Here is a 27,483-nt window from a genome sequence, read left to right as displayed (position 1 = left end):
TTTCCGCCCACGATGACTATGAATCATTATGTAATGCTTATATTCAGACCATTCTGAGCGTAACTTAATTGCAATGGTTCAATGATTTCTGGCTTGGCCTAAGATTTGTGTCTTATTTTGACAGGAATATAATTACGAATCTAGTCCTGTGCACACTGACATGCACATGGGGGGGGGGGGGGGGGGGGCCTCGGGGAGCCATGGGCCCCAACTTTCACGACAAAGAAAATATGGAGACTAAGGAAAGAAAAAGAATAAGGGTAAAATATGATATTATTTACAGAATATCATCTCATAATTCATTACAAAATTATATTTTTTTTTTAAGTAAAGAGGGCGAAGGCTATTTCCTCTTTCACATGGTAATACAGTTTCTTAGATTTTATGATAGCCATGTTGGGTATCTTTTCATTTCCAACATAGTTGACCCTCTCCTTATACCCACTCCCTTCGGAAAATAACCCAGAAATAAATACAAATTTAAATTATAAAAATCCTATAAAGCACCTCGAAGCAACCAATAGTCAATGAATAATGTCATAAAACAATAAACTAAAATTTGAGAAAAGGGGTGAAACAGTGAAGGATGTTATTCGGTAAATTGCCAATTCGTCTACTGCCAACTCGTCCACTCACCACATGGTCTACTTTCCTTTTCTGTATTCTAATGCCATTCCGTCCGTCAACATTTCGTCTTACAACCATTTGGTCCAATCATTACTTCGTCTAATCACCATTTCGTCTATGACCATGTCGTCTCATAACAAGTTGGTCTACTATCTATTTTATTTTCATTCAATTTGCACAATAACACTTAAAGGGTGTTGCAAGAAAATATTTGCAATCAATTGCAAATATTCTGTTTCAATTTTACAATTGATAGATCGATTTCAGTCCTTAAAGTCCTTTCCGAGGGACCTGGTAATGAGGATAAATGCCTTACCACAGGGCACTAGCGCACCACTTGGGAATCGAACCCGGGTCACCGAAATCCGAAAACCCGCTCTACCGACTGAGCTATCGCGCCTCCTATAGACTTGCAATTGATCGCAAGTTTCTTGCAACGCCCCATTTGTCCAAATTGACCAAATAGTATATGGACTAAATGGTTATTGGACCAACTTGTTATTAGACGAATGGGCAATTAGACCATGTGGATAGTGGACGAACCGATGGTAAGACCAAATGATAGAAGACGAGTTGGCAATTTGACGAATTGGAAATAAACCTATTATTCCACCATGGTGCATGTGAAAGAAGGGCATGATTTAGTTTCATGGTGTGATTCAAAGACGTTGAAGACATTGATGAGGACAAACATAGTGACCGAACCAAGGAACACACCAACTTGACCGATAGCACCAGAAACGATCAGATGTCGGCGACTATCTGCACTGTTACGTAGTATCCAAACAGTTGAAGCATGGCAGTATCTCGAAGCCAAACCTCTCGTCACAGCGTTTAGTACCTGTGTGCACGGGGGGCGGTGAAGACAACGAGATAGCAAAGTGAGTTACGATTTGACGGCGGATATTCTACGACTAAACTACGATTTTTCGTGCAATTGTATGCGATAAATTATAAATTTATTTCGGGGGCAAAGCCGATGGCGTTGCCCGCTGACTATAAGCCTAGAACATAATATGAATTCACGGATATTGTGTTGTCTCATAGGCCACATGAAAATGCATGGGGAAAGTCGTAAAGAGACTGTACAGAGTACAAAGATCATGTGATATGTCAGTTCACATGCCTTCTACGGTTTTCTAATGGTTTCTAACTTCTACCTTCTAACGGTTTTGAAGAGGTGGGCACTGACCGTGCAAAAAACAACAACAAACAAACAAACACATAATCAGAAAGTCAATTATGTTTTGGGGATAAAAAGTTGGATTAGTTGAAGGCTTTCCTTTTCTCTCGATTCTATATCTGTTTGATCTTTTTAAATACAAAGGAAGAGTACCTCAAAGTAAGTAGAAGTAACATTATCACTGAGTATGAGAATCTTTCTTTAGTTGCATATAGTGAATGTCCTTTCGGTGGTATTGGAAAATCATTGAGTTTGATTAAAACCCCACCCAAAATAATATTAAATTACATGGAAAACAATGCTACTTACAATATATATTTTGCCAAAGACGATGCTGTAAAATGGTGGGTTTGGGCTCGCTGCGGCAACCACAAAATCATAGGTGTAACAGGCAATAGCCAAAATCAAGGACCCACCAACAACTTTAAAGCTATAGATGGGTTTCAACAGGAACAGAAAGTAGGCAACTGCGACGGCTATCTCCTGCATAGGCACAAGAATTTCAAAGGTATCGTTTCCGTAAGCACTGCCGGAAAATCCAAGGATCGGTCCCATGATACCAAAGGACAGGGTGAAATTGATGAAGAAGACGGTATAGAGAAATACCACCTGTCCTTTGGTGAGGTGCTGTTCTGCTAAGTCGTTACCGGAGTTGTCATTTTCTTCATTCGGAGCATTCGGAGAATCATCTTCATGTGATCTCACTACAGACATGAGTCTTACGTGATCACCATCTTCCTCATCTGCAGATAAAGTTTCTGACTGTTTAAAGAGACCACCACATCCGTCTGTTCTAAGGTGGTGCCCATCAGCCTGGGGTACGTATTCCCGACGAGAGCAAGGTAGGTTATTCAGGCAAATGAACGAGATATGACATGCCAGCATCATCAGGAACAGAACCACGAAATAATCCTTAGGTTCAAAGAGAAGTTGCGGTGTCACTTCTTCCCAAGAGGTGCAATTGTACATGACTGTTGAATTCCCAACCACGGTTTCGTTCAGGTAAGTGTCATTGACGACGCACGATTTCGTCTTGCCATTCGATTGTTGTATAAGGACGACGAACGCAGGAAGGATGTGACCCAGTCCTTCACCAATCCAAAACCAGTTCATCAGGTTTGGTTGCATCAGAGACATGAAGCCCACGAATGTGACATTGGATGTTATATCAACCAGAGATACGAAGAACACCAGGCACAGGAAAGCCACACTGTGGAGTTGGCCAGACACGTATGTCCTCGTGTCCCAGAAGAATATCAGCAAGAAAGTAGCTATTGTTCCGAAGAAAGTTATGCCATAGTTCCATGGAATCTCCAGACGGTAAATGCGAGTAGACGCAACCAGTTTGTTGCAGATTAAGAAGGCGATCATACCCACTAAAGAAAATTGAATCAGAATGTGTACGATTGATGTTATGTGATATTGCTCTGGTAGTCCAGTTGATATCATGATTGGTAACTCTGTCCAAACTCCCGATACAGAGACCCAAGCGCCGCTCCCGAATAAAACTACCAGTGCGATTACTAGAATGCGTTCCACGGGACTGTTGCGTATTTGCCCTTCCTTCTCCATCGCGACTCTTCAAGTCTCTTCGAGACTCTTCTGTATATACCTTTACCTGAAAAAAAAAGCATCGAGGATTATTTTTACGATTACGGTACAGACATTGAAATAACACAGACACATATGCTGTTATAATAATGATAACCAGAATAATCCGCTTTTATATATATCACTTGATATATCGCAACGACGCATCTATATCAGTATATGCGCTTTACGTACACCGGCTTGCCGGCACACTGCACTTTCTCCTCTCCTTGAGGAGCGATCCAGCATAAACCTGCAAACTTATATGCAAGGCATAGGCCTACTACATTTACTTAAGTTCGATTCCCCAGCATCAAGTATTTCCGATGTATCAGAGTCGGGTTACAAGCCAACACGAAATTTATCCCGGGACTGTGTCGGGATAACTTTTCTTCTTTGAATGCATTCATAGCGGTGTTGACAGCATAGTAGACTTGTTAAGAGGTTGAACGCTGCATTTTTTAGTACAAATGTCCCACTTGGCACAAATTTTCCTTGAGTCAAAAGAAAAAGATTCATCCAAAGAGACACGTTGTATCTATGCAAATAAGCAAGTAATTTGCATAAATTTGCATATTATGTCGATATAGTATAAACAGGTAATTCAGAATATATATTTCACCAGAACTGCCCTAAAATTGGAAATAAGGACTTAGGGTAAAACAGGGAAGAAAACTGTCATAAAATAATTGGAATATCCTTGTTTATTATTACCTAATTTACATAAATTATGCAAATTATAATTTAAAACAGAGTATTTTTTCAAGAATCCTGAACTGTTTTATAAATAACAGCAATTAATACAAAATGTCAACATTCTACATGAAAGAGAATATATTAGCGAAAACATCGATATGCTTCATGACAGTATTAGTGTCTTAATTTGCTTAGAAAGAGGGCAAATATGTCAAAATGTATGACGTGATATTGCGCTAAAACGAGACCAAAACAACCTCTATGTCACACTCACGAATCGGACAATAAAGCGATCAATGGTATGTCATTCGAGATAACACAATCTCAACACAATAGCTTCCATCGGCTTCTCGTATCGCTTTTGTTGGTGTGTCTGCCACACCGTAATCTATGATACATACGGGCAAAATGCATTTCGGTATCGGTAAAACACTATTAATTTTGTTTTATTTGTTTCTAATTTGTTTCTCTTGGAAAATTTACAGGAGACATTGCTTTGCAGGTTACTGCTTTAATGAAGCTCTGGCACATGAATCATGACGAATGTACCCCACCTCAATCCATATATTAACTTTGTTAAAATATATATCTTTTGGAGACCCCAAAGTGGCAAAACTGCATCTCCCCGGCATTCCCGCTACCTTACAAAACCAGTTTGACTTGTATTATCAACTTGGAAAACACAGATGTATGGGACATCAGACAACATGATTCCTGAAAAAAGTTTTTTATTTTTGTTTATTTAAGCCCACGGGAGCCCTCCGAATTTACCCCATCCCCTCTCCGTATTTCGACTTTAAATAAAAAAAAATATCATGTTTTAAAGCCATCGGCAAGGCAAATTGCGTTTTTTTGGTATAATAAAGCAAATTTTATATGTATATTTTTATATTTACATTCATCATTATTGATATTATTATAATTATTATTAATATTATTATTATTATTATTGTTGTTATTATTACTATTATTTTTCTGCCGTTTGTAATAGTGCTCTAGCACAGTAAAGGCTATAACCCAACAGGAGCATGCCTAGGATACCCTTTCCCTTTTTGGTTTTATGTATTAAAAAATAGTTTATTGTCTTTAGAACTCTTAAAAGATTACTTTTGTTTGTATTGATACCTTGGAATAGATTGAGGAGAAAATACTCTTCAACTGACATGTAGAGGAGCTGTGGTAAATTGAAGAACAGCCACACGGCCCTTTATTGATTCCACTCTATGTTGAATTTAAATATTTTGAGAGCCCAATCGGAAGAAAGATACATTTCTACTACACACATAAAGCCTCTTTGCGTTCTCCTCTTGAAAAACAAACAAACATAGAAGGCATTGTTTTATATCTCATAAAATAAATTCGTGTACGTGACGGTGGCCTGTCGAAGTTGCCAAAACCGTTTATTTTGTTTTGACAATATATATTTAGAATATCGTCTAAATGAAGCCCTCATCTGGAAAAGGGCACTTATTAAAGGTAGCATCTACATTATATAGAGGAGGCCTTGGCACTGGGAAGAGGGGGCTGAAGCTGGTTTAATTTCTTGGGACCAAAATTTTACATTGAACCTTTTTTTATTTTCAAATTTACATCAATAAATTTTACAGGCAAATAAACAAAAAGGATTGCACTACAAAATGAAGTTTTTTGGGTAACGTTTCTTTTTTTGGTCACATCTGCCGGAATTCCAGGGGGTGCTATCTATCGAGAATAATGCACGCAGCACCCCCCCCCCTCCCCTCTTCCGGAAAATCTTGCGGGTGCTTCAGCCCCCGCTTCCAAGTACCAGGGCCTCCTCTATATAATGTAGATGCTGCCTTTAATAAGTGCCCTTTTCCAGATGAGGGCTTCATTTAGACGATATATATTGTCAAAACAAAATAAAGGGTTGGGCAACTTCGACAGGTCACCGTCATGTACACGAACTTATTTTATGCGATATAAAACAATGCCTTCTATGTTTTTTTTTTCAAGAGGAGAAAGTAAAGAGGCTTTACTGTGTGTAGTAGAAATGTATCTTTCTTCCGAATGGGCTCTGAAAATATTTAAATTTAACATAGAGTGGAAGCAATAACGGGGTTTGAGTGTTATAGAGCTTACATGTGGCTTCTTTTTTCAATGTACTACAGCTCTTCTACATGTCAATTGTAAAGTATTTTCTCCTCAATCTATTCCAAGATATCAATACAAACAAAAGTAATCTTTTAAGAGTTCTAAAGACAATAAACTATTTTTAAATACATAAAACCAAAAGGGAAAAGGGTATCCTAGGCATGCTCCTGTTGGGCCTTATAGCCTTTACTGTGCTAGAGCATTATTACAAACTGCAGAACAATAATAATAATAATAATAACATTAATAATAATATTAATATAGATAAATATGAAATATAGATATAAAAGTTGCTTTATTATACCAAAAACGCAATTTGCCTTGCCGTTGGCTTTTAAACACGATATTTTTTTTTAATTTAGTGTCGAACTACAGAGTGGGATGGAGTAAATTCGGAGGGCTCCCGTGGACGTAGGCTCAGGGGCGGAAATCTCTCCCAAAAGGTATAGGGGGACAAGGGTCTGGAAAATTCGACCAAAAAAAGGCTATTACCTAAAATTTAAGGTCATTTCCACGAAAATATAATTGACAAGCAAAAAAAAAAAAGTAATCTCGTCCGAAAACGCACGTTTTATTCACATTTTTAGTGATATATTTCTTAGCATCACTAAAGGACCAAAATAGTAGGGGGGACATTTGATATTATGTCCCCCTACTATTTTGAGTAGGGGGGACGTGTGTCCCCCCTGTCCCCCTGGGATTTCCGCCCATGCGTAGGCTTAAATAAACAAAAAAAAACTATCTTCAGGAAACATGTTAACTGATGTCTCATACATCTGTCTTTTCCAAGTCGATAATACAAGTCAAACTGGTTTTGTAAAGTAGCGGGAATGCCGCGGGGAATGCAGTTTTGCCACTTTGGGGTCTCCAAAAGACATATATTTTAACAAAGTTAAAATATGGATTGAGGTGGGGTACATTCGTCATGATTCATGTGCCAGAGCTTCATTTAAGCAGTAACCTGCAAAGCAATGTCTCCTGTAAATTTTCCAAGAGAAACAAATTAGAAACAAATAAAACAAAATTAATAGTGTTTTACCGATACCGAAATGCATTTTGCCCATATATAGCATAGATTACGGTGTGGCAGACACACCAACAAAAGCGATACGAGAAGCCGATGGAAGCTATTGTGTTGAGATTGTGTTATCTCGAATGACATACCATTGATCGCTTTATTGTCCGATTCGTGAGTGTGACTGTGACATAGAGTTTGTTTTGGTCTCGTTTTAGCGCAATATCACGTCATACATTTTGACATATTTGCCCTCTTTCTAAGCAAATTAAGACACTAATACTGTCATGACGCATATCGATGTTTTCGCTAATATATTCTCTTTCATGTAGAATGTTGACATTTTGTATTAATTGCTGTTATTTATAAAACAGTTCAGGATTCTTGAAAAAATACTCTGTTTTAAATTATAATTTGCATAATTTATGTAAATTAGGTAATAATAAACGAGGATATTCCAATTATTTTATGACAATTTTCTTCCCTGTCTTACCCTAAGTCTTTATTTCCAATTTTAGGGCAGTTCTGGTGAAATATATATTCTGAATTACTTGTTTATACTATATCGACATAATATGCAAATTTATGCAAATTACTTGCTTATTTGCATAGATACAGCGTGTCTCTTTGGATGAATCTTTTTCTTTTGACCCAAGGAACATTTGTGCCAAGTGGGACATTTGTACTAAAAAATGCAGCGTTCACCCCTTTTTTTTGCAGTTAACAAGTCTACTAGCACTGGAATTCATTATAAAACCAGCATGAAACTGGAATGACCCCGTTCTCAGTATGCTTTCTTGAACCAAGGAGAATTAGTTCCCCGGATTAGTTCCCAATATCCCCGTATTTTACCCTTGTGGTCAGTTCCTTAGACCCTCATTCAGGGTTTCGCGAGACACACCCCCATCAAAAAATGATTTGAGTGCCCCCCATACCGGACAACGATATGTAAATCAAGTGCAATTCGCTGGGTTGCACTTGCACACTCCTTCCGAGGCATGAGGAGTTCCGACACTGGCAAGCAAAACGAAATTTGTACCCCCTTTTCCGCTTTCAACAGATGATTTTCCAAACTTTAGTTCCAGGCTCCCCGGAATGTGCACCCCCGGCACCCCCATTCTCAAACCAGACTAGATTCCAGTTTCTAAAGAAGTACAATAGAATACACAGGTACTGAAAGATGATTTGTGTTGGAAATAGATAACTGGGATATTTCCAGTTTTATTTGAGCACAAAACATAGATATTGAACACATGACGAAATATACAGAGCTTATTGCGTCCGTCCTGAAATTGGGCGAAATATTGAAAGATAATAACTTGACATTTTCTAATTGTAATTTGAATGATGATTCCAGTGAAAAATAAGGCTAGGCCTGTAATGTAATATTTAGCACGTGTGCATGAAACAAAACTAGTACATGATTAGAATCATGAACGCTAATCACAGTCACGATTACAATAGCAAAGTAATATGTGATAGGAAAAAGTTAAATGAACACTTAAAAGTTACATTTTTCGATCACTGTTGCAGTAGTAGACTACAGCCTGAATTTGGGGGTAAAATAGCTTTATAGTATTAATGGTAAACAACAACTTAATTTTGAAAATAGAGATCTGCAATCATTCAAGAAAATTATTGTTTGTAGGCATTAGTAATCCTCTAGAAATGTATTCACCGTATAGGCTTTGGTGTCTCCTAAATCAGTTACATAGGAAGCATTGACTTTTGAGTGTAAAATCCATATCACCATTCCAAAGTGAGAGATTTTATTTTTTACAGCCTTTAAAAAGTTTTTGATAATCCTAAAGAATAATTAGGAATCATATATAAAATTCTGAAATATGGTCATTGATAAATTTATATTAGACTTTGGTGTCGCCCAAAATGTTGCATTGTGACATAACAATACTTCCATTTTCTAATCCCATCATGCGCCATTTGCTAATTTTTATTTCATTCTTTTTTTTACTTATTTACATTTTATTTCTTGCTTTTACACGTACATTAATAAAAAAAAGACCACTCTGCAGCACACTGTAAAAAAGGTGAAGAATAAACATGAACCCCCAAACCATTTCTCAATAAATAAGAAAAAAAAAATAATTTTTCAGACAATACATTAAGATGTTTTTCTGATTATCTAATGGATAAGTGACTTGATTTATGACCACTCTTTATCAAATAAAAGAATGTGAATTTTGCAGTTTTGAGTCCCATATTACACGAGAAACACCATATTTGCCCAACTAAACCAGTATGGCGATTGTTTTCGTCTCTGATTTTTGTTCTGTTTACTTGGATATTTCCCATTTTAAAGGGACTATCTCAATAAGACCACTTCTAATAGTAATTCTCAATAACCGAGTTTAGGGCCAAAATAAGCATATATCACAAAGTGGGCCCTATGAAAATACCCCAAAATGCAAAGGAATTTAGAATTACAAGATTGCAGCCAGGCGAGTTAGGTCAACCGTTCACAGAATTAAAATCGTGGTTTTTGCGCCTACCATTATTCGAGAGCTTTACAAAAGTGGTGTGCTTACTCGATCAAGTTTAACATTCTGTCAATAATAAAAAATAATACAATAATTATAGGAAATAATCTAATAATCAGTGAAGCCCAAGGTCATATGAAAAAAAAAATCCCCATGGTGTACCTTTCGATTGTCTTTGACGACCTTTTTCAAATTGTAAACTTTTTTTTACTGATACACCCTATAATGTAGAGTCGGAACCTTGAAGACATTTTAAGGAGGTGTTACAACAGATATATCATTTGCAATCAATTATACATATGGCAAGAAACGAAACGGTAGGCCTAAATTTGCAAAGAATTATTCCAAAAGTTAACTGTATGAATTGAGACATAAAAATTAGTCTGTATAGTGAAAACTGAATTTCTAAAAGTTGTCATAGCAATCGGTGTCACAGAGAGCATGGACCTAGTAGGTCCATGCAGAATGGTAGGGTTGTGAAAACAGATAGCGGACGTTATGTTGTTCTAGGCCAGTGCATCTATAGCAATATTCCATTCCCGAGGATGCCGGATTATATGGCATTGCAAGATACATGGTGTACAAAGCAGATCGACTGGATTCCAAGTCAGTATTATTATGTAGTAAAATTACTGAATATCCGGTGAATATCCAGTTTCATAGCAAACATCCTGGAATCTAAACATGTACTGTATATACGCAACCCGTCTACACATTTTAGGGTCATATAATTCTTCTAATTCATTTGACTGTCATGCCCTGTCATGGTAATAAAATGAATGGTTCTTTCAAAGAAAAGCTGTATTGTGTAAACCAATGATTTTGTGCATTGAGCTGAGCTACACCCGCAAATGCACTCCACCTGCAAATGTAGAAGAACCCCGTGCATGCAGGCTATGTTTTCAATGAACAAGGACATACGTATATATACCATATAGGCAGCAGTTTATAAAATATTCCAATATTATCTTTCAAGTAGTGTTCAAAACATGTGTTCCGAGATTCACATTTTCCCTTATTCTCAAGTAGGCAATTATATTATTTCCAGTGTCAATCCGGGTGTCAATCATGTCAAACGATGTTTACAATTCGCTGTAGTACAAATTCAGATGCAACGCACTCATTTTATACCACATCCGCTAATAATATTCTCCGGGTATATTCCAACCATATCCAAGATTTAGTTGGAGATGCCTGTTACCTACCTCAATTGTGATTCCCTCCTTCAAATACTAGGTGATGCTGTTGTAGATAGCAGCACAGTCATTTACATCTCTCTGTGTGTTTATGATCGCGACTCTCTACACCAGGGCTCTATAGTTTCTCTTTATGTTCGACACCGCGCATAATCATGGAGCTATACTCTGTTATAAGAGCTCCCGGGTAATAGCTCCATGGAATGATTGTGAGGAAAATAACGTTGATTATGAATAGCCAGTTTACCATGCATTAATCATTCAATTGTTTATGTTCCTACCAGCATTCAAGAGCAAGAACGGTCATGCGGAAAGGGGTACAGACGAGAATGTTTCCGAGACAATAAACCGCGTAACAATCAATAAAAATGTTGCCCATTGAATTCATATACCTTCAAAAAGACGACAAAAAGGTGGAAACGTATGACGATAACATATTAGTATTCTGTAGTTCTTACCTGTTTCAGTCAGATGATATCCACAAAAATACGGTAGATTTGAATCTTTGATCATAACGTGATATTCAAACGAGCTAAGGAACTTGTTCATTTACTGGCAAGACCAGGCAGGACACGTCAATTATATATATTCGCAGGTAGACCGTGAAGAAAATTATGGTTTGAGAGAAGGAGAGGGGGGGGGGCTTGAAAGCGGTGTGAAGTGGGAATGGAATTGAAGGAAAAAATAATGGACGATGAATGAGGGGGTATAGTATACCGATAAAGTGTAGGAGATAGAGGGAATGGGAATGAAGACAATAATACATGTGGTGTTATCCGGTGTACATAGAGGACCACACCAGTTATTTGGGTGTTGTTAAATGGGTTAAATGGGTGGTGTTAGTTTTACACCTATATGTGTTATTACAACACCTTTGGTTGTTAATCTCTAGGGTGTAATTTTACCACCTCAGGGTGTGGTCCTCTATCAACACCAATTGGTGTCAGTTTTAACGCCACAATATATATATATATATGTATATATAATTGGATGGAGGAAGTACCTTCGATTCACACCCTTGATGTCCGCCCTTACTTCGACATCCATAATTGTCGATCTACCTGCAATTCTTTTTAATCAATAATAGCAGTCTTTCCACACGACCACAATATCCAGACAGATGGTTATGAAATTTCAAGACCTTGTTAATCTAATCTGGTTTTTATTTCATTTAGTAATCTATCTACCGATGGCACAATATACGGTAATTCATATCACGCAATAATTTGGTATACAAAGTTGTATTATATATAGCAACAGTCCGGTTGAACCTCCCGACCCGACCTATAGACCACTATTACATTATACACATACTTCTACTATTCGGGGGGGGGGGCACTGATTAATAAAAACTTGCAGCAATTCAGAGTCGTCATGGTAGTATACAGTGAACTGATTCATTCAATTCCTTTATTTCATTAAAAATTTCCATTCAAACATAATAAAAAGTAATATAAATCAGATACAAATAAAGATTAACATTTTCAATGAAAGCATACAGTAATGAAAATGAGCGGTCCACTAAACCCTTATTGATAATATTTTTAGTAAAGTCTCTCCTTTACCCGAGTCTGGAATAATTTTATCTGATATCTCTGACCATTTCCCGATATTTTCAAGAACTCCCTTTAAATAGGTTAGCAAAAAAAGATACACAGCAACATAAATTCCGACGACTAACACCAAATAATTTACAGAGCTTGAAAGATGGTCTTGAAGACGCGGATTGGTCTGAGGTGTTCAGTTCTCAAGATACAAATGCAGCATATAATATATTTATGAAAACTTTTACTTCACACTTAGATAGACATGTACCATTAGTCAGTAAATGTAATAATTATAAAAAGAGTCCAAGACTTCCTTGGATATCGAAATCAATACTACGATCAATAAATCGCAAAAATAACTTGTACTATGCTGATAAAATCAATCGCTCAGAAAAGTCACATCGTAAATATACTACATATAAAAATACCCTCACTAAACTATTGCGGAGTGAAAAACGAAAATATTTCACAAATCAATTAATTCGTTTCAAACACGACATCAATAAAACATGGAAAACAATAAACACTGCCATAAATAAACAAAGCACAAAAGAACGCATAAAAACAATAAAGCACAATAATGTTGAAATACACGATTCTTTTCGTATAGCTGATATATTCAATCAATACTTCACACAAATTGGAAAAAGTCTTGCAGATAATATACCTTTAACACAAAAGAAATATACGGATTTCATTCACCAACCAAATCCAAATTCTTTATTTTTAGTACCTGTACATAGAAATGAAATAATAGATATAGTGAACAACTTAAAAAACAAAAAAAGCTGTGGTCACGATGGTATTGACAATATTTTATTAAAAAAATGTTATAGAATACATTGTTGACCCATTAGTATACATATTCAACCTTTCTTTAAGTAATGGCGTAGTGCCTGACAGTATGAAAATATCAAAGATAATACCAGTGCACAAAAAAGGAAAAAGATTAATGTATGTAACTATAGACCTATAGCCTTATTACCTACTTTGTCTAAAGTTATGGAAATGGTGATCTACACAAGATTATTAAATTTTTTGAATAAATATAATATAATTTCCGATTTTCAATTTGGATTTCGCCAAAAACATAGTACATCTCATGCCACTCTCTCATTTACTGACAAAATCACAAAAGCTATTGACAACTTTGAACATACAATAGGTGTTTTTCTGGACCTCTCCAAGGCCTTTGACACTATAAATCATGAGATACTGCTCTACAAACTTGAAAATTATGGAGTTCGTGGGAAGGCCTTGGAGTGGTTCAGAAACTACCTCGTAAATCGCAAACAATTCGTAAGCATAAATGAACAAAATTCTTCTCTACAAAATGTTAACTGGGGTGTTCCCCAAGGCAGCCTCCTGGGCCCTCTTTTATTTATAATCTATATAAATGACATTCAGAACTCCTCTGAAATATTATCTTATGTCCTTTTTGCAGATGATTCAAATGTACTCTACTCTCATCCTAACCCCGATATTTTAATTAATGTACTGAACACTGAACTGGATAAATTGGTACAATGGATTAGGGCTAATAAATTGTCAATTAATGTTCAAAAAACGAAATGCATGCTTTTTAGCAATTCTTTAGAACAATTACCATTTAATATCAAATTAGACAATGTAGAAATTGAAGTTGTTACTGCAACAAAATTTTTAGGCCTCATAATAGACAACAAATTATCTTGGAAATCGCATATTGACTCTATATGTCGTACAATTTCACGCAATATTGGTGTTATCAACAAAGTTAAGTTTTTTCTTCCAACTTCCTCCCTAAAGATGCTTTATTCAACATTAATTTTACCATATCTAAATTATGGAGCAATTGTTTGGGGAAACACACACTCAACCTACCTAGATAGAATATTGCTTTTACAAAAGAAGGCATTGCGTGTTATTTTCAACTTGTCCTGGAGATCTCACACAGATGAGTTGTTTTTAAACAATAACATTCTAAAAATACAAACACTGTACCAATATAATTTAGGTCAATTCATGTATCAGTTAAACAATAATATGTTACCACCCATATTTAATTCTTCATTTAACAAAAACAAAACCCTTCACAAATATCCCACACGTTATTCCGATGAATTTCATTTACCACTACCCCGGACCATCCTTGCAAAATCAATTTTTACTTTTGAAGGCCCTAGACTCTGGGGAACTATTAATAGTAACATCAAAGAATCTCCAAGCCTTAATTCTTTCAAATATAAGTTCAAAAAATTTCTTCAAGATAACCATTGAATTTAACTCTTCATCACTCAAACTCTTGTATTTTTTAATCAAACATGTTTATCATGTCACGTACACTTTTACATCTCTTTCGTTTCCCTGTTGATCGGCGAGGTCCGTCTGTGAGTGCTGGGGCTGGATTCTGGAGACCTTTAATCTCTCTTTTTCTTATTTCCTTTTCTATTTTCATTTCCTATTTTTCCTTTTAATTCAACTGCATGGTTATGCTCAAGTTGTTATTTTATTTTTTATATGCTAAACAACTGCAAGAATATTTATTAGGAGGCTGCACTCTACAAGCTCCGCTTTTTTAGCAGCCTCCTCCATTTCCAACCTGATTTGTAATAATCTTGAATATAATTTTCTGTACAGGAATATTTGAAATATGTTTTGTTATTTATATATGTCAACATGTACAGAAGAAACTGTAATTGTTGAAAATGGAAATAAACGAATGAAATGAAAAGCAATGCTTGTAGTTTGGACCCCCCCCCCCCTTGAAACTAAAGAAATAATTGAGTACTTAATGATATACACGCGCTTAAAAAAATAACAAAGGAAGGAAAAAGGAAGAAATTAAAAAGTTTGGGATCCGACTATAAGGTCTCATCCATGATTGATACGTTGCGCATTAGATAAGAAAGAAAAAATGGGAAAGGGGGGAAATGAAGAACGAGAAACAGAAGATGGGATATACTACGCATTTGGCGAGTTGATTAAGGCAATATATCATTATAAATAAAATGAAATTTTGGAAATTGTGCAGGAACAGCTGCTCTTGTTATCAAAGTCGGTGTATTTATACTGCATTACAAAAGTCGAATTCGATATTACAGGCTAAATAAACAACTTTACCAATTCCCCAGTACTACAAATTGATTAAATACGTTAGCATATTAAATGCAAATCGTGTATGTCCGACAGGCTATAATTACACTATGTATTACCCTCTGTATATTTAGTGCATTATTCTGCATTCGGTATTCAAAACGAATGCACCTCAAATGGTTACTCAATTGCCTGTTTTCTTAGGGTAACGATAACGCCCTCATGCTCAACCAAAAGGTCATCATGCTCCGACCCGTCATCCGTTCCAGAGTATAAAACTGAGCTGATGTCGCCAAGTCGCTCCCATTCTCCACTCGCGATCCACTCGTCAAAGACTGACTTGACGTTGAATATTTCGTCCTCCATTTCTAGTCTTGATTTCCGTATGAACAGGATGAAATATCCACCTATTGATATATAATAGCAAAATAGGATATGAATAACAAGCTTTTTAATCTGCCTGTTGATCATATAGGTTTCCATGACATCTGCTCCGACGACAGTTCCTCCGCTGCAAATTCTGCATATCATCCCAGGAGCAAAATCCAATTGAAACCAGTTGGGCAACTGGAAATCCTAACTGGAACCAGAAATGACTTCTAACTGGAAAGATGGGTAACTGAATTCTAATTGGAACCAGTTGGGTAACTGGAAATAAAACTGGAACCAGTTGGGTAACTGGAAATCCTAACTGGATCCAGTTGGGTAACTGGAAATGATTTCCAATTGGTTTCCAATTGGAAATTTTCCAGTTACCCAACTGGATCCAATTGAAACCAGTTAATTTGCATATTTTCTGCCAGTGTGCACAGATTAATGTTTTATGAGATTCATCACAATTTACAATGTATCTATTTAATTTTTTTCAATTTGAAGTTCCACACTTTTTTCAGATAAGTGTTTCCAATACTTAGCAGTGAAAACCATGTTCATAAATGTTATAGATTATAATTAAAACAGATTCAAAGATAATTAGTACACCACTAACTGTTACCAAATTACATCAAATAATAATACATATATTTGAAGAACTTCAATATGAATATATACATATGAAAGTCTGTATTTTATCAATGCCCTTTACATTGGTATTAATAGACAAATAACACTGCTTCTGTGTTGGCATGAGCAATAGTTAGTGCAAATGCTAATTAATTTGCAACTAATTAAGTTCATTCCAACTGGAAGTTCCAATTGGATCCAGTTGGAAACCAATTGGTTTCAACTGGTTCCAGTTGAAAACCAGTTGCCTCCAATTGGTTTCAACTGGAACCAATTGAAACCAGTTGCCTCCAACTGGATTCAACTGGTTTTAATAGGGAAATTGGAACAACTGGAACCAATTGAAAACCAATTGAAACCAATAGCCAACTGGTTCCAGTTGCCCAATTGGTTTTAACTGGAACCAGTTGGCAACTGGTTTTCAATTGGAACCAGTTGTTCCAATTTCCCTATTGAAACCAGTTGGCCAACTGGTTTCAATTGGTTTTGCTCTAATTGGTTTCAACTGGATTTTGGTCCTGGGATAAAGGAATGACCAACTTTAAACCTCAGATTGAACACAAAAATAGTGTGGATTATTTTCGGAGTTTGTGAATGCAATTTTTATTGAATTATCCGCATTACTCTTATACCCCTTTCATATTGCGCTTTTCACCGGCGAAGTTCGCCAGCGAAGGGGAAAGTGTCCAGTATGAAAGGTACACAGGAGAACTTCACCGGTGAAGTTCGCCGGAGAACTTCTCCACCTCTAGAGGTGGAGAACTTCGCCGGTGAAACTTTTCACCGGCGAATTTCGCCGGTGAAACAGCCAGTATGAAAGCAAACCGGAGAACTTCTCCTCTTTAATGACGTCAGAGGTCAATTTTTTTCTCTCCCAAAGACCCCTGTACCGAGATTCCGCGCGCGATAAGTTGCAAGCTCAGCTGAATGCTATGGCCAAGTATATACCCTCGAAAATATTTTTTTTTTTACTAACAATATTCATTTAAAAGCACTTTTTACATGTATAAAATGCGCTAAAATATTAAAACAAGGTGATATCGTTTGTTTTTCTTGTAATACTTCCAAAATATGTTGTAATTAATTTTTTGATACCTTTTGTATAAAAGGTAAGAAGTAATGTTTACAATTTTCTTTCGTTATGTTCTGCAATCGCCCGTTGACTTTCGCCGGGGAAGAAATGTCAGTGCGAAAGGGTACATATTTTTCTTCGCCGTTGAAGTGAGGAATGCGAGGCGGAGAGGTTCACCGGCGAACTTCGCCGGCGAAAACTGAAAAGGGCAATATGAAAGGGGTATTAGGCGGATAATTGGAGGATGGGTTTATGATAGGGGTATCATTTAGTCTTTTAATCCCTTCCCCTTTTGTCTCTTTTGAAGCATCAAAGGGTCGATCGCCGCCCGGGGCGGCGATCGACCCTTTGGCCCCCCTCACCTTATCGGATGACGGCCCTGGTTCAGGACATTTTGTTAAATTTAATTGGCCAAATGCCATCAACTCATTCTATAATAAAACTTCCAAGGTACGTTCAAAGTGTCCGAATGCGTCAGGAGCAAAACGAGGATGGGCGTAAGACTATCGATAAAGGTTTTCATGACATTTGCTCCGGCGACTTTCCTCCGCTGCAAATAATGGAACGACCAACTTAAAACCTCAGAGTGAACACTATACACTAACACCTATAACTCTAAACCCCGAACCTAACATAAGGCATAAAACCCTATTGCAATCATAACCCTACATCTTAGATGAACTAAATTCCGGAGCAATTGTCGCCGGAGCAAAAGTCGTGTCACTCCACCTTAGGCCAAGACAAGATCTGTCCTTCCGAAAATTTGTTGCTGTTGCCGCAAACTTCCTCAAATTTGAAAGTCACATCCAACTATCGATAGTCTTACGCCCATCCTCGTTTTGCTCCTTGCTCCTGACGCATTCGGACACTTTGAACGTACCTTGGAAGTTTTATTATAGAATGAGCTGGTGGCATTCGGCCAATTAAGTTTAACAAAATGTCCTGAACAAGGGTCGTCATCCCATAAGGCAAGAGGGGGCGGCAACCGACCCTTTGATGCTTCAAAAGAGACGAAAAGGGAATGAATTAAAAGATAAAATTAGAGGTCTGGGTCATGCATGACTACCCCTCCAATAATATTATTCAAGTCTGACAGAAATATGACGTCAGATTATTATACCCCCAATCAAAATAGCAGGATGCCAGACTTGATTGATTCTTTAAAAAATATTCTCAAAATGCAGTGCATGGAGCGAGAATTCAGTCCGAATGTTAAATATTACACACACCGCCAGTGTGGCGTACCTTGGATTTACCATGGGGGGGGGGCAAAAACGTCCGCCAAAAAATTTGACAAGCAAAAAAAAAAAAAGGTCTTCAAGCTCGTCAGGTGGGCGATAAAGGTCTTTCAAGTTTGCCAGGGGGGGGCAGGGATACGTCCTTTGCATGGGTTGTGGCTCGTCAGGGGGGGGGGGGGCAAACTGCCCCCCAAAGGTTTATTTTCATTTGGTCCAATGCCAATTCGTCCAATTGCCAACACGTCTTCTATCATTTGGTCTACCGTTAGTTCGTCCAATATCCACATGACCTAATTGCCATTTCGTCCACTCACCATTTCGTCTAATAACCAGTTGGTCCAAGAGCCATTTAGTCCATATACCATTTGCTCTAATTAGACTAAGTGTTCATTGGGCAAACTGCCTGAAATAAAAAGAGTATTAGACCAACTGGTTATGAGACGAAATATTATAATAGTGATTAGACGAAGAGATGATTGGACAAAATGGTTATTGGACCAAATGCTTGTTCGACGAAATGTTGATGTAAGGAATGGCATTAGACTAAAATGAAGGTAGACCCAGTGGCGTACCTAGGATTTTTCCACGGGGGGGGGGGCAAATTCGTCCGCCCAAAAATTTGACAAGCAAAAAAAAAGGTCTTGAACCACAAATATAGGATTTCGTACCATAAAAAAAAATTAACAAGCAAAAAAAAAGGGGGTCTTCAAGCTCGTCGGGGGGGGGGGGGGGCAGGTATACGTCCCTTGCATGGGTTGTGACTCGTCAGGGGGGCCAGAATGCCCCCCCGGTAGGTACGCTAGTGGGTAGACCATATGGTAAGTGGACGAATTGGCAATTTACACTTATGCATACCTCTCACACTCCCTACAAAATATTTCTTTTAATTTGCCCATTTCTGTGTCGTGTGACTTTGGTTTACCTGTTCGAGTCAGACGGCCAATCTCTGGTAATGCAGTATGGTCCATTCCTAGAGGTGCAAATGTGGACACAGCTACTACGATATCAAAAGCACCTGTCAAATATGGGAAGTCATATTTATGTCAAATAATAATTTAAGACATGAATTGTGACGGGAATTGAGTATTTGGCGAATGATTTGATTTCACTTTGATTCATTCAAACATTCCAATAACAAAAGTACATACAAGTACAGTAAGTTTTATAATTTTTATAATAATGAATAACATATGCATACTAACATAGCATTCTAATTAAAATATGATTATACCTGAAAATTTCTTTCTTTTTTTTATTATTGAAACATCTGGCAGAAAAAATATACATTTGTCGACATTATACATTTTGAAATGTGGGAAACCTCCATCTTCTTCTTAATATGTTGGTTTCAGTGACGATTCGAAAGTGATGGAGGCCTCGAAAGAAAAGGGGAAAGAAACAAACAGTGCAATACGAATTGTAATTAATCAAAATGAAAAATAAGAGATCAGATGACAATAAATATACATATTTTCACATACCATTTTCATAGGGTGAAATGACGTTTGCGCCAAACCAACATTGTTTGAGGTTGGTATAAACATGTCTCTCGCGACTTTTCTCCAAGAAATTGTTATTCCCGTCTACACCGTGAATATTGGTGTACCCAAGTGAGTGAAGCTAATTTGGAAAAAATGAGAAGCAGAACTTTAAGAATTATAAATTAACATTCCGTTGTTTCCATTCCTTTAAGAGTTACATTGTGAGAAAGTACAGAATTTCAGCTTTGTGGTGATAGAGATAACGTCATAGGCGGATCCAGGGGGGTGGGCGACGGGCCAGGGCCCCCTTCCCTATTGGCGGAGCAAAAAAGGGAAAAAGGAAAGAAAGAAAAAAAAGCGGAAAATGAATAAAGGAGGGGGAAAAGGAGGGAAAAGAAAAAAAAAGGAGGAAGACGAGTGAATAAAATAAGATGAGGGGAAAATGAAAAGAATCTGTCATGTCACTATATAAAATTATAGCTCGTGCTTCGCGCTCGCATTATCTTGTTCAATATGGAGTTTAAATATCAAGTTTGGAAGTCAATATACCAAACATATTTCATCTTGGAAATCGAACTTTCATGTTTTTGTCTGATTTACAAATTGATTTTTATAAAGTGCCCCGTAAAAATGTCAGTTTTATGGTCTGAATCAGTGGCGGACCGTGACCCGGAGGAGACAAAGCATTGGGGGGCACAGCATTGTTCACAAACAATGCAGTGCCCCACCCCCAATGCTTTGTCTACTGGTCTGAATATTAACATCTATTTTTCAGGTACCTATTATTTTCGTGTATTCCATAAAATTTTCAAAATATCCGTTTTTCAGGTCTGATTATCAAAACGTATCAGCTAGCGCTGCACGCTCGCATTTTGATTGGCGAATTATGTATGTCTCAATAATGATTATACAACAAATTACTTAAAATCCCCTTTTCATCACAGTTTATCAAAAATTTGGGCTCGCAATTTGCGCTCGCATTAATGGTTAAAATACATTAACTGATGCATCCTATTTAATTATAGAAGTGCTTGAAATATAAAGTTTTCAGCAGATTTCGCACCCTCATTAGGCATTAATGATGAAGATATCAATTTAATGATTAAATTGCTAATTTTGTTTCATCTCGCGCTTAGCAAGAGGAATAGGAAGGTAGTCATTATTTTTTTAAAATAAAGTCAATGCATAACATATAATACCTATAATATAAAACAAATCTCCAATATTTGGGTATAAAACAGATCAATGAAAATTAAAATATATACACGCGATTAAAATCATTTGAAAAAATAATTTATTATAATAATCATAATAAAGAGGCATAGTAAACGGCATAAAATAGACAACAGTATATTTAAAATGAATAAACCTATGAAGCAAGAACCTCGAGAATGAACTGCTTTTAAATCTTAAAAGCTTGTTGGGCTCATAGGGACAGGAGAAAAAAGCAATGACGTCTATCGGTGCATGAAAAATTCATACCAAAAGATGGTTGATGGGCCAGGCCAAGGAATGAGACGTACAATCCGCTGCACCCCCTCTCACAAAGAGACCCTCAGACACGAAAACTCTAAAAAACCATCAACACAAGCACCACCCCTCCCCCTCCTCTCCCTCCCTGCAACAGACCCAGCCAGAAGGGTACAGCAGACTGCCTTACACTCCAATCCCGCCCAGCAGGGGCGTCGATCCATTTTTCAGATTGGGGGGCAAAATCATGAATCAATTTACCAAAAGCGCTCGATCACACAAAACAAACTCACACACACACACACACATGCCTATATATATGTGTACATATATATATGTATACACACACACATATTATATAAATAGTGTACAATCTATTGTACAATATACTGGATTATATGTACGACAAATATAAAATTATCCCGAGTGCAGGTTTATTTCACCGAGGCCGAAGGCCGAGGTGAAATAGGCTTGCACGAGGGATAATTTTATATTTGGAGTTCATATAGTCCAGTAATATTGTATGATAGAACGTTCACTATTTATTATAGTAAATAGATCCCTCAATCTAAGCCCCCCATCATGGATTTTGCCATCCAAAAATCGAAAGTTATATTGTACATATGTACAATATAACTTTTTGAAGGGAGGTCACGTGGTACAAATCCAGCCAATCACAGCTCGTATTTTACTACCACTATTTACTATATATATATATATACACATCTCACCAGCAGATTAATGCGAGCGCGAAGCGCGAGCTGAAAATTTTGATATTTCGATCTGAAAAAAAATTGAGTTTAATGGACGTTTTAATAAAGAACAAGATATATATATCCAACAAAAGATTATTGCAAGTCGAAGTGGGAGTTCTTTTGAGGTTTAGAACTGAAAACGGGACCATATTCACCTATTTAATCATGGAGAGTATAGGTTCTTGTTACAGAAATGATGCGAGCGCGAAGAGCGAGCTGAAATTTTTTGATATTCCAATCTGAAAAGTGGACATTTTGAGCACGATTTTAGACGAAGAACGAGTTGTGTATCTCAATCTCGCTTGCTGATTTCTGTGTAACATTACAATCTTATTTTATTTTTAGCACATGCGGAATTATTGGGGGGGGGCAAAACGATATGTTTGCCCCCCCCCCAATATTTTCATTGGTGGGGCGATCGTCCCCCTGCCCCCCCCCCCCATAATCGACGCCTCTGCCGCCCAGTCATCATTTTTATATGCATGTCCTAAGGATGTCCTATGTTAAAACTCAATGTAATGATAATGTGCTATCCATATCATCCTCACAAAATTTTCCTACAAAGTGCTTGAAATATAGAGCTGAAATTGACTCTTTTTTCAGATCGGAATATCAAATAGTTTAGGCTCGCGCTTCGCGCTCGCTTCGATTTTCATGATAAGATGTGTTTGAAATGCCCAGATTCTAGGTCTAAATATAAAACACGCGCGCATGTTTATTCAGATACTCAACTTGTTCTCTATTATCCAGTTTTTAGATCACAATATCAAAAAATTTCTGCTCACACTTTGTGCTCGCATTATTTATGTAGGAAGATCCCCTATTACTCATTATTTTCATGATATACAAAACATGATTAATGTCCCGTTTTTAGGTCTAAATCTCGATTTTTTCCGCTCGCGCTTCGCGCTCGCATTAATTGTTTAGTTATATACATATCCTGTTCACGATTACAAAAAAATTGAACGCGAAGCTACAATTTTCTAGACTGTTTTGGTAAATTTTAGGATATCATTCCTAAACTCCTTGATCAGATATTATTCCTAAACTCCTTGATCAGACGTATCTCTTGCGTTCAGCATACGGCGGACTGCGGATCCTGTGAATCTTGTGAAAATTCCTGTGAAAATTGTTGAAATTGTGAAATTTGTCATACTAAAGTGAAAACTATCTTGCACACCAGTGAACTATCATCACGGAAAGCCGAAACTGACTTTAGGAGTATTTATTAGCAAGGAAATGTGTTTCTTAGCAAGGAAATGTGTTTCTTAGTATGCGTATGACCATACTCATTTATAACATCGGACATCTCCATAGTCCCATGTGTGCATCTTATGAAGCACTGGACTCATATTCGGCAATTTGCAATGGTGAGACATAATAACTATCATCTCTACTTATATATATTGCTATATCAGAACTCTGTCCCCTCAACAAACTTATAACAATGGGCAAACAAATGAAGATGAACTCGTGTAAAGGTATACCTGGCAATCTAAACTTCAAATATAAGTTGCCAAAGTATGTCACAAAGTCTAGCTTGTCAGTAGCTATATATCACATTCATCAGTCGTATTGTGCCAGACCTCGGCCAGACCTGTGTTATTATATTATTTTTGAGTTTTTCATACATTTTAGTCTGTATTATACCTCCTCTATTTTAATAATTTAATAAGTTTGTGCATCTCACTTTACTGCAATAATTCTCCTTTTGTTCTATTTTTATAACTTACATGTTGTCATGGTATTAGGCATATTTAAGTAAGCCTTATATATTTATTTTATTCATGACATAAATTATAGTTCTATGCTTTTTTATTTATTTATATTTCCTTAGATAATCTTAAATACGTTGCAATTTTGTAGCTTAACGAATTTTATAATTGTATGTTTTCATTTTACATATACACAATTTGATTTTATTTTTCATTTTTCCTTTATCATTGTGTCATCGGTAATTCCTATTTTCTTTGAGTTCTGTATAATATGTATATCTATTGTCATGCATGTTTTATGTATTTGTTATTTTGCACGGCCCCTTTGTAAACCAGCCTAGTAGCTGAACAGGGCTTTTACCGTCAATAAATAAATGAATCAAATAAAATCAAATCAATTAAAATGTCACATTCCTTATGTAGAAATGTCAAAAATTTTCAGCTCACGCTTCGGCTCGCATTATTTGATTTTAAAAATATGTTACGTCATGGATAACTGCAAACAGAACCTTTTCAATCAGTTCATTTCTGCTCGCGCTTCACGTTCGTCGTAACAATTATTTGATTGTTTAAATATGTAACGTCTTTGTGGCTAAGTGAAAGCAGTCCTTAACAGGTACCTTTTCGATCAGTTCAAAACACATATAAGAATTTTCTGCTCTGCGCTCGCATCATTAATGTAAGGAAGATCCCCCACTTGCTCACCCTTTTCATGATTTACAAAACTAGAATAGAGTGTATCGTTTAGTAGGTCTAAATCTCGAAATTTTTCGCTCGCGCTTCGCGACTCGTATCATTTATTTGGTTATATACCTATTCTGTTTAAGTGACAAAAAGCGCTTAGAATTTCCATTCCTTAGGTAAAAATGTCAGAAAATTTCAGCTCGCGCTTCGCGCTCGCATTATTTGATTTAAAAATATGTTACGTCTTCTGCAATAGAACCTTTTCAATCAGTTCATTTCTGCTCGCGCTTCACTTTCGTCGTTATTATTATTTTGCATACACACATTTTTTTTTCAGATTAACAAACATTGCCCAGAATATTCAAAATTTTAGGAAAAAAGTACATAAGATTTCCCACAAAAAAATAGCTCGCGCTTCGCGCTCGCATTATATAGATAAGGATTATGGTATCATATATTTATGTTTATTCATAAGAATAAAACTAAGAAGAGACTATTAGGACTACCCCTTCAAAGAAACCAAAAAACCGGCAAAAATCATATTCGAGCAGCCGATCGGGGAAAATACTCTGAAAAAAAATTCCGCCCCCCCTCTATTGGCGAAGGCTGGATCCGCCCCTGACAATTATTCAAAATTTCACCAATATTTGAACTTCGTTGATAGCTCGTATATCCCTTGTTGGCACAACTGAATATCTTTTGTTATGAGCAGGTCGTTACCTTGAACTATTCATCGTGATAAAAAAAATCCTATATTGTCACACCAACATTTTATAGATTGTTATTATCAACAAACTTTTATTTGTGGTATGATTATTGTAAAGAGTAAAGTAGACAATTGTTAGGGTTCAATCTAGCATATAGCATGAAAGACCAGAAGCTCCAGTATCACCGCATGGTATATCGGTTGTTCCGCTTCAACTACTCTGCCACACTACCTATGATGGTGTTTGGGGATGACGGTAAAAAGAAAGTTTCAAATACCCAGACGAAAAGAAGGTTATTCCTATCTAAATGCTACATGGCCAAGATGATGCATTCGGGGGGGGGGGGGGGTGGTGGGCACTTCCATTGACGAGTGGATACCATGCGCGACCATGGGGTCTCGAAAAGCACCCTAAACACGTATTTTCCATATTCTGAAAAATGCACCCCTTATTAACATGTATTTGCATGTGAAACCCTACTCTTAACAAGTATTGGAAACAAAAAGATACCCTTGGCAAGTATTCCCTGAAATGAACCCCTAAACAAGTAGAGTGATACTTTATTTGGTATATGTCAGGGACGTCGGTTTTACCTTGACCTACATCTTTTTTTGTTTTGTACGGCCCCATCTCCATGACCTCGCGCAAGTGGGACTCTAAGCAGGTATAGTGTTGACGGTTGGGGCAAAAAGTACATCCTATATTTTTTAGTACTTTTACCCTCACTAATTTGACCCTAAACACAAAGCTTTTCTAGCGAAACAGATACCTCTTTCATTATTTTAGTGTTTTGGACACCCTTATGTTACGTAACTTACGTGCCCTATCTTGAAAAAGACATCCCTTTTACGTGTTTTTTTGGTGGCGCTTGGTATCCACTCGTCAATATAAGTGCCCCCGGATTATTGGGGGATCGGTATGGTCCATTTCATGCCCCCAAACTCACCTCTAGTCCGAAACGTCCAGTTCCACATCCAATGTCCAAGATCTTCGCTTCCTTATCTGTTATAAGCTCGGTAACCCTTTTTCCCATGACACCATACCCTTGAAAGCCAAGGACGTCCATGTCCTTGATGAAGGCACCCGATGTTAAAAAAGGAAAGCAACACGAATAACACTTGGAATAACATATTTTGTGATGTTTAAATGATGATGGATGGCGTGGGTGGTTTGATGGGAGTCGTTGGGGAAAACATTCTCGAGATTTATCACTGTCATTTATTGAAATTATTATCATTATAGTCATTATTTTGATCGTTGGCATCATGTACATAATCATTGCCATTATTTTTATTATCATTGTCTGCATTGTTGTTTTTACTAACATCATCATCATCATCATCGTTATCATCATTATTCTTTCTTTTCTAATCATTACAATTAAAAAAATATCAACATTATTATCATTGGGTTACGATTGTGGATATTTTCGGTGATGTTGTTGTTACTATTACAGCAAAATAAAGTAAATGAATGTCATCGATACACACTGTAACATGGAAAAATGTCGGTGTTGTTAAAACTTACCTCGTCATAGAATGAAGCCCATGCGCTATAAAGCTTCTTCTTTGTTTCTATATCCCTGCAAGCCGTAATAACTTTAAGCCTATTCACAGACGGACAGGCCGACTGATGGAGATCATATTCGTGATCGTTCGTGTCGTCAACCATAATGTTTCCAAATGACGCAGAACAAAAATAAAACTTCCAGAGCACTGGCTCGATAGACTATGAACCGTTCAAAAATTACAAGTCAACATTCAGCCAAGGATTGGTACTTGACAGTGCTTTGTTTGCAAACTGCAAAAACTCCGGTGTTG

The 27,483-nt window shown here is 36.9% G+C and overlaps 2 protein-coding genes across 4 annotated transcripts; both read right to left on the bottom strand.

Moving 5' to 3' along the window:
• Positions 1–1,071: 1,071 nt before the first annotated feature.
• LOC121407489 (riboflavin transporter 2-like) lies at positions 1,072–11,502 on the bottom strand. 2 transcript variants are annotated; one of them, XM_041598594.1, is made up of 4 exons: positions 11,376–11,502; positions 10,927–11,111; positions 2,120–3,428; positions 1,072–1,468 (listed from the first exon to the last, which is right to left on the bottom strand). In XM_041598594.1, the coding sequence occupies exons 3-4, from the start codon at positions 3,380–3,382 to the stop codon at positions 1,232–1,234; spliced, it is 1,500 nt and encodes a 499-aa protein (XP_041454528.1). In that variant the 5' UTR covers positions 3,383–3,428; positions 10,927–11,111; positions 11,376–11,502; the 3' UTR covers positions 1,072–1,231. The 2 variants fall into 2 exon arrangements, with proteins under 2 accessions (XP_041454528.1, XP_041454527.1); XM_041598593.1 differs by lacking the exon at positions 10,927–11,111.
• Positions 11,503–15,155: 3,653 nt separating this feature from the next.
• On the bottom strand, positions 15,156–27,483 carry LOC121409398 (methyltransferase-like protein 27). 2 transcript variants are annotated; one of them, XM_041601333.1, is made up of 5 exons: positions 27,191–27,483; positions 26,610–26,732; positions 20,333–20,471; positions 19,774–19,866; positions 15,156–15,946 (listed from the first exon to the last, which is right to left on the bottom strand). In XM_041601333.1, exons 1-5 carry the CDS (start codon positions 27,332–27,334, stop codon positions 15,720–15,722), a joined length of 726 nt encoding a protein of 241 aa, XP_041457267.1. In that variant the 5' UTR covers positions 27,335–27,483; the 3' UTR covers positions 15,156–15,719. The 2 variants fall into 2 exon arrangements, with proteins under 2 accessions (XP_041457267.1, XP_041457268.1); XM_041601334.1 differs by lacking the exon at positions 26,610–26,732.

The sequence above is a fragment of the Lytechinus variegatus genome, chromosome 2 (genome assembly GCF_018143015.1).
Source record: "Lytechinus variegatus isolate NC3 chromosome 2, Lvar_3.0, whole genome shotgun sequence".
Taxonomy (NCBI): Eukaryota; Metazoa; Echinodermata; class Echinoidea; order Temnopleuroida; family Toxopneustidae; genus Lytechinus; species Lytechinus variegatus.
The sequence above is the reverse complement of the archived record's forward strand: the minus strand, read 5'-3'. Positions and strand labels throughout refer to the sequence as shown.

Excerpts from the sequence above, each read along its gene's own strand:
- LOC121407489 (XM_041598594.1), bottom strand. The coding sequence starts at position 3,382 with ATGGAGAAGGAAGGGCAAATACGCAACAGTCCCGTGGAACGCATTCTA. Across the intron at positions 1,469-2,119 it reads TCTTTGGCAAAATATATATT|GTACTAAACGCTGTGACGAG; the intron begins GTAAGTAGCATT and ends CCGTGCACACAG.
- LOC121409398 (XM_041601333.1), bottom strand. The coding sequence starts at position 27,334 with ATGGTTGACGACACGAACGATCACGAATATGATCTCCATCAGTCGGCC. Across the intron at positions 20,472-26,609 it reads CTGGACGTTTCGGACTAGAG|CTTCACTCACTTGGGTACAC; the intron begins GTGAGTTTGGGG and ends TTTCCAAATTAG. Across the intron at positions 15,947-19,773 it reads TGGCCGTCTGACTCGAACAG|GTGGATATTTCATCCTGTTC; the intron begins GTAAACCAAAGT and ends ATATATCAATAG.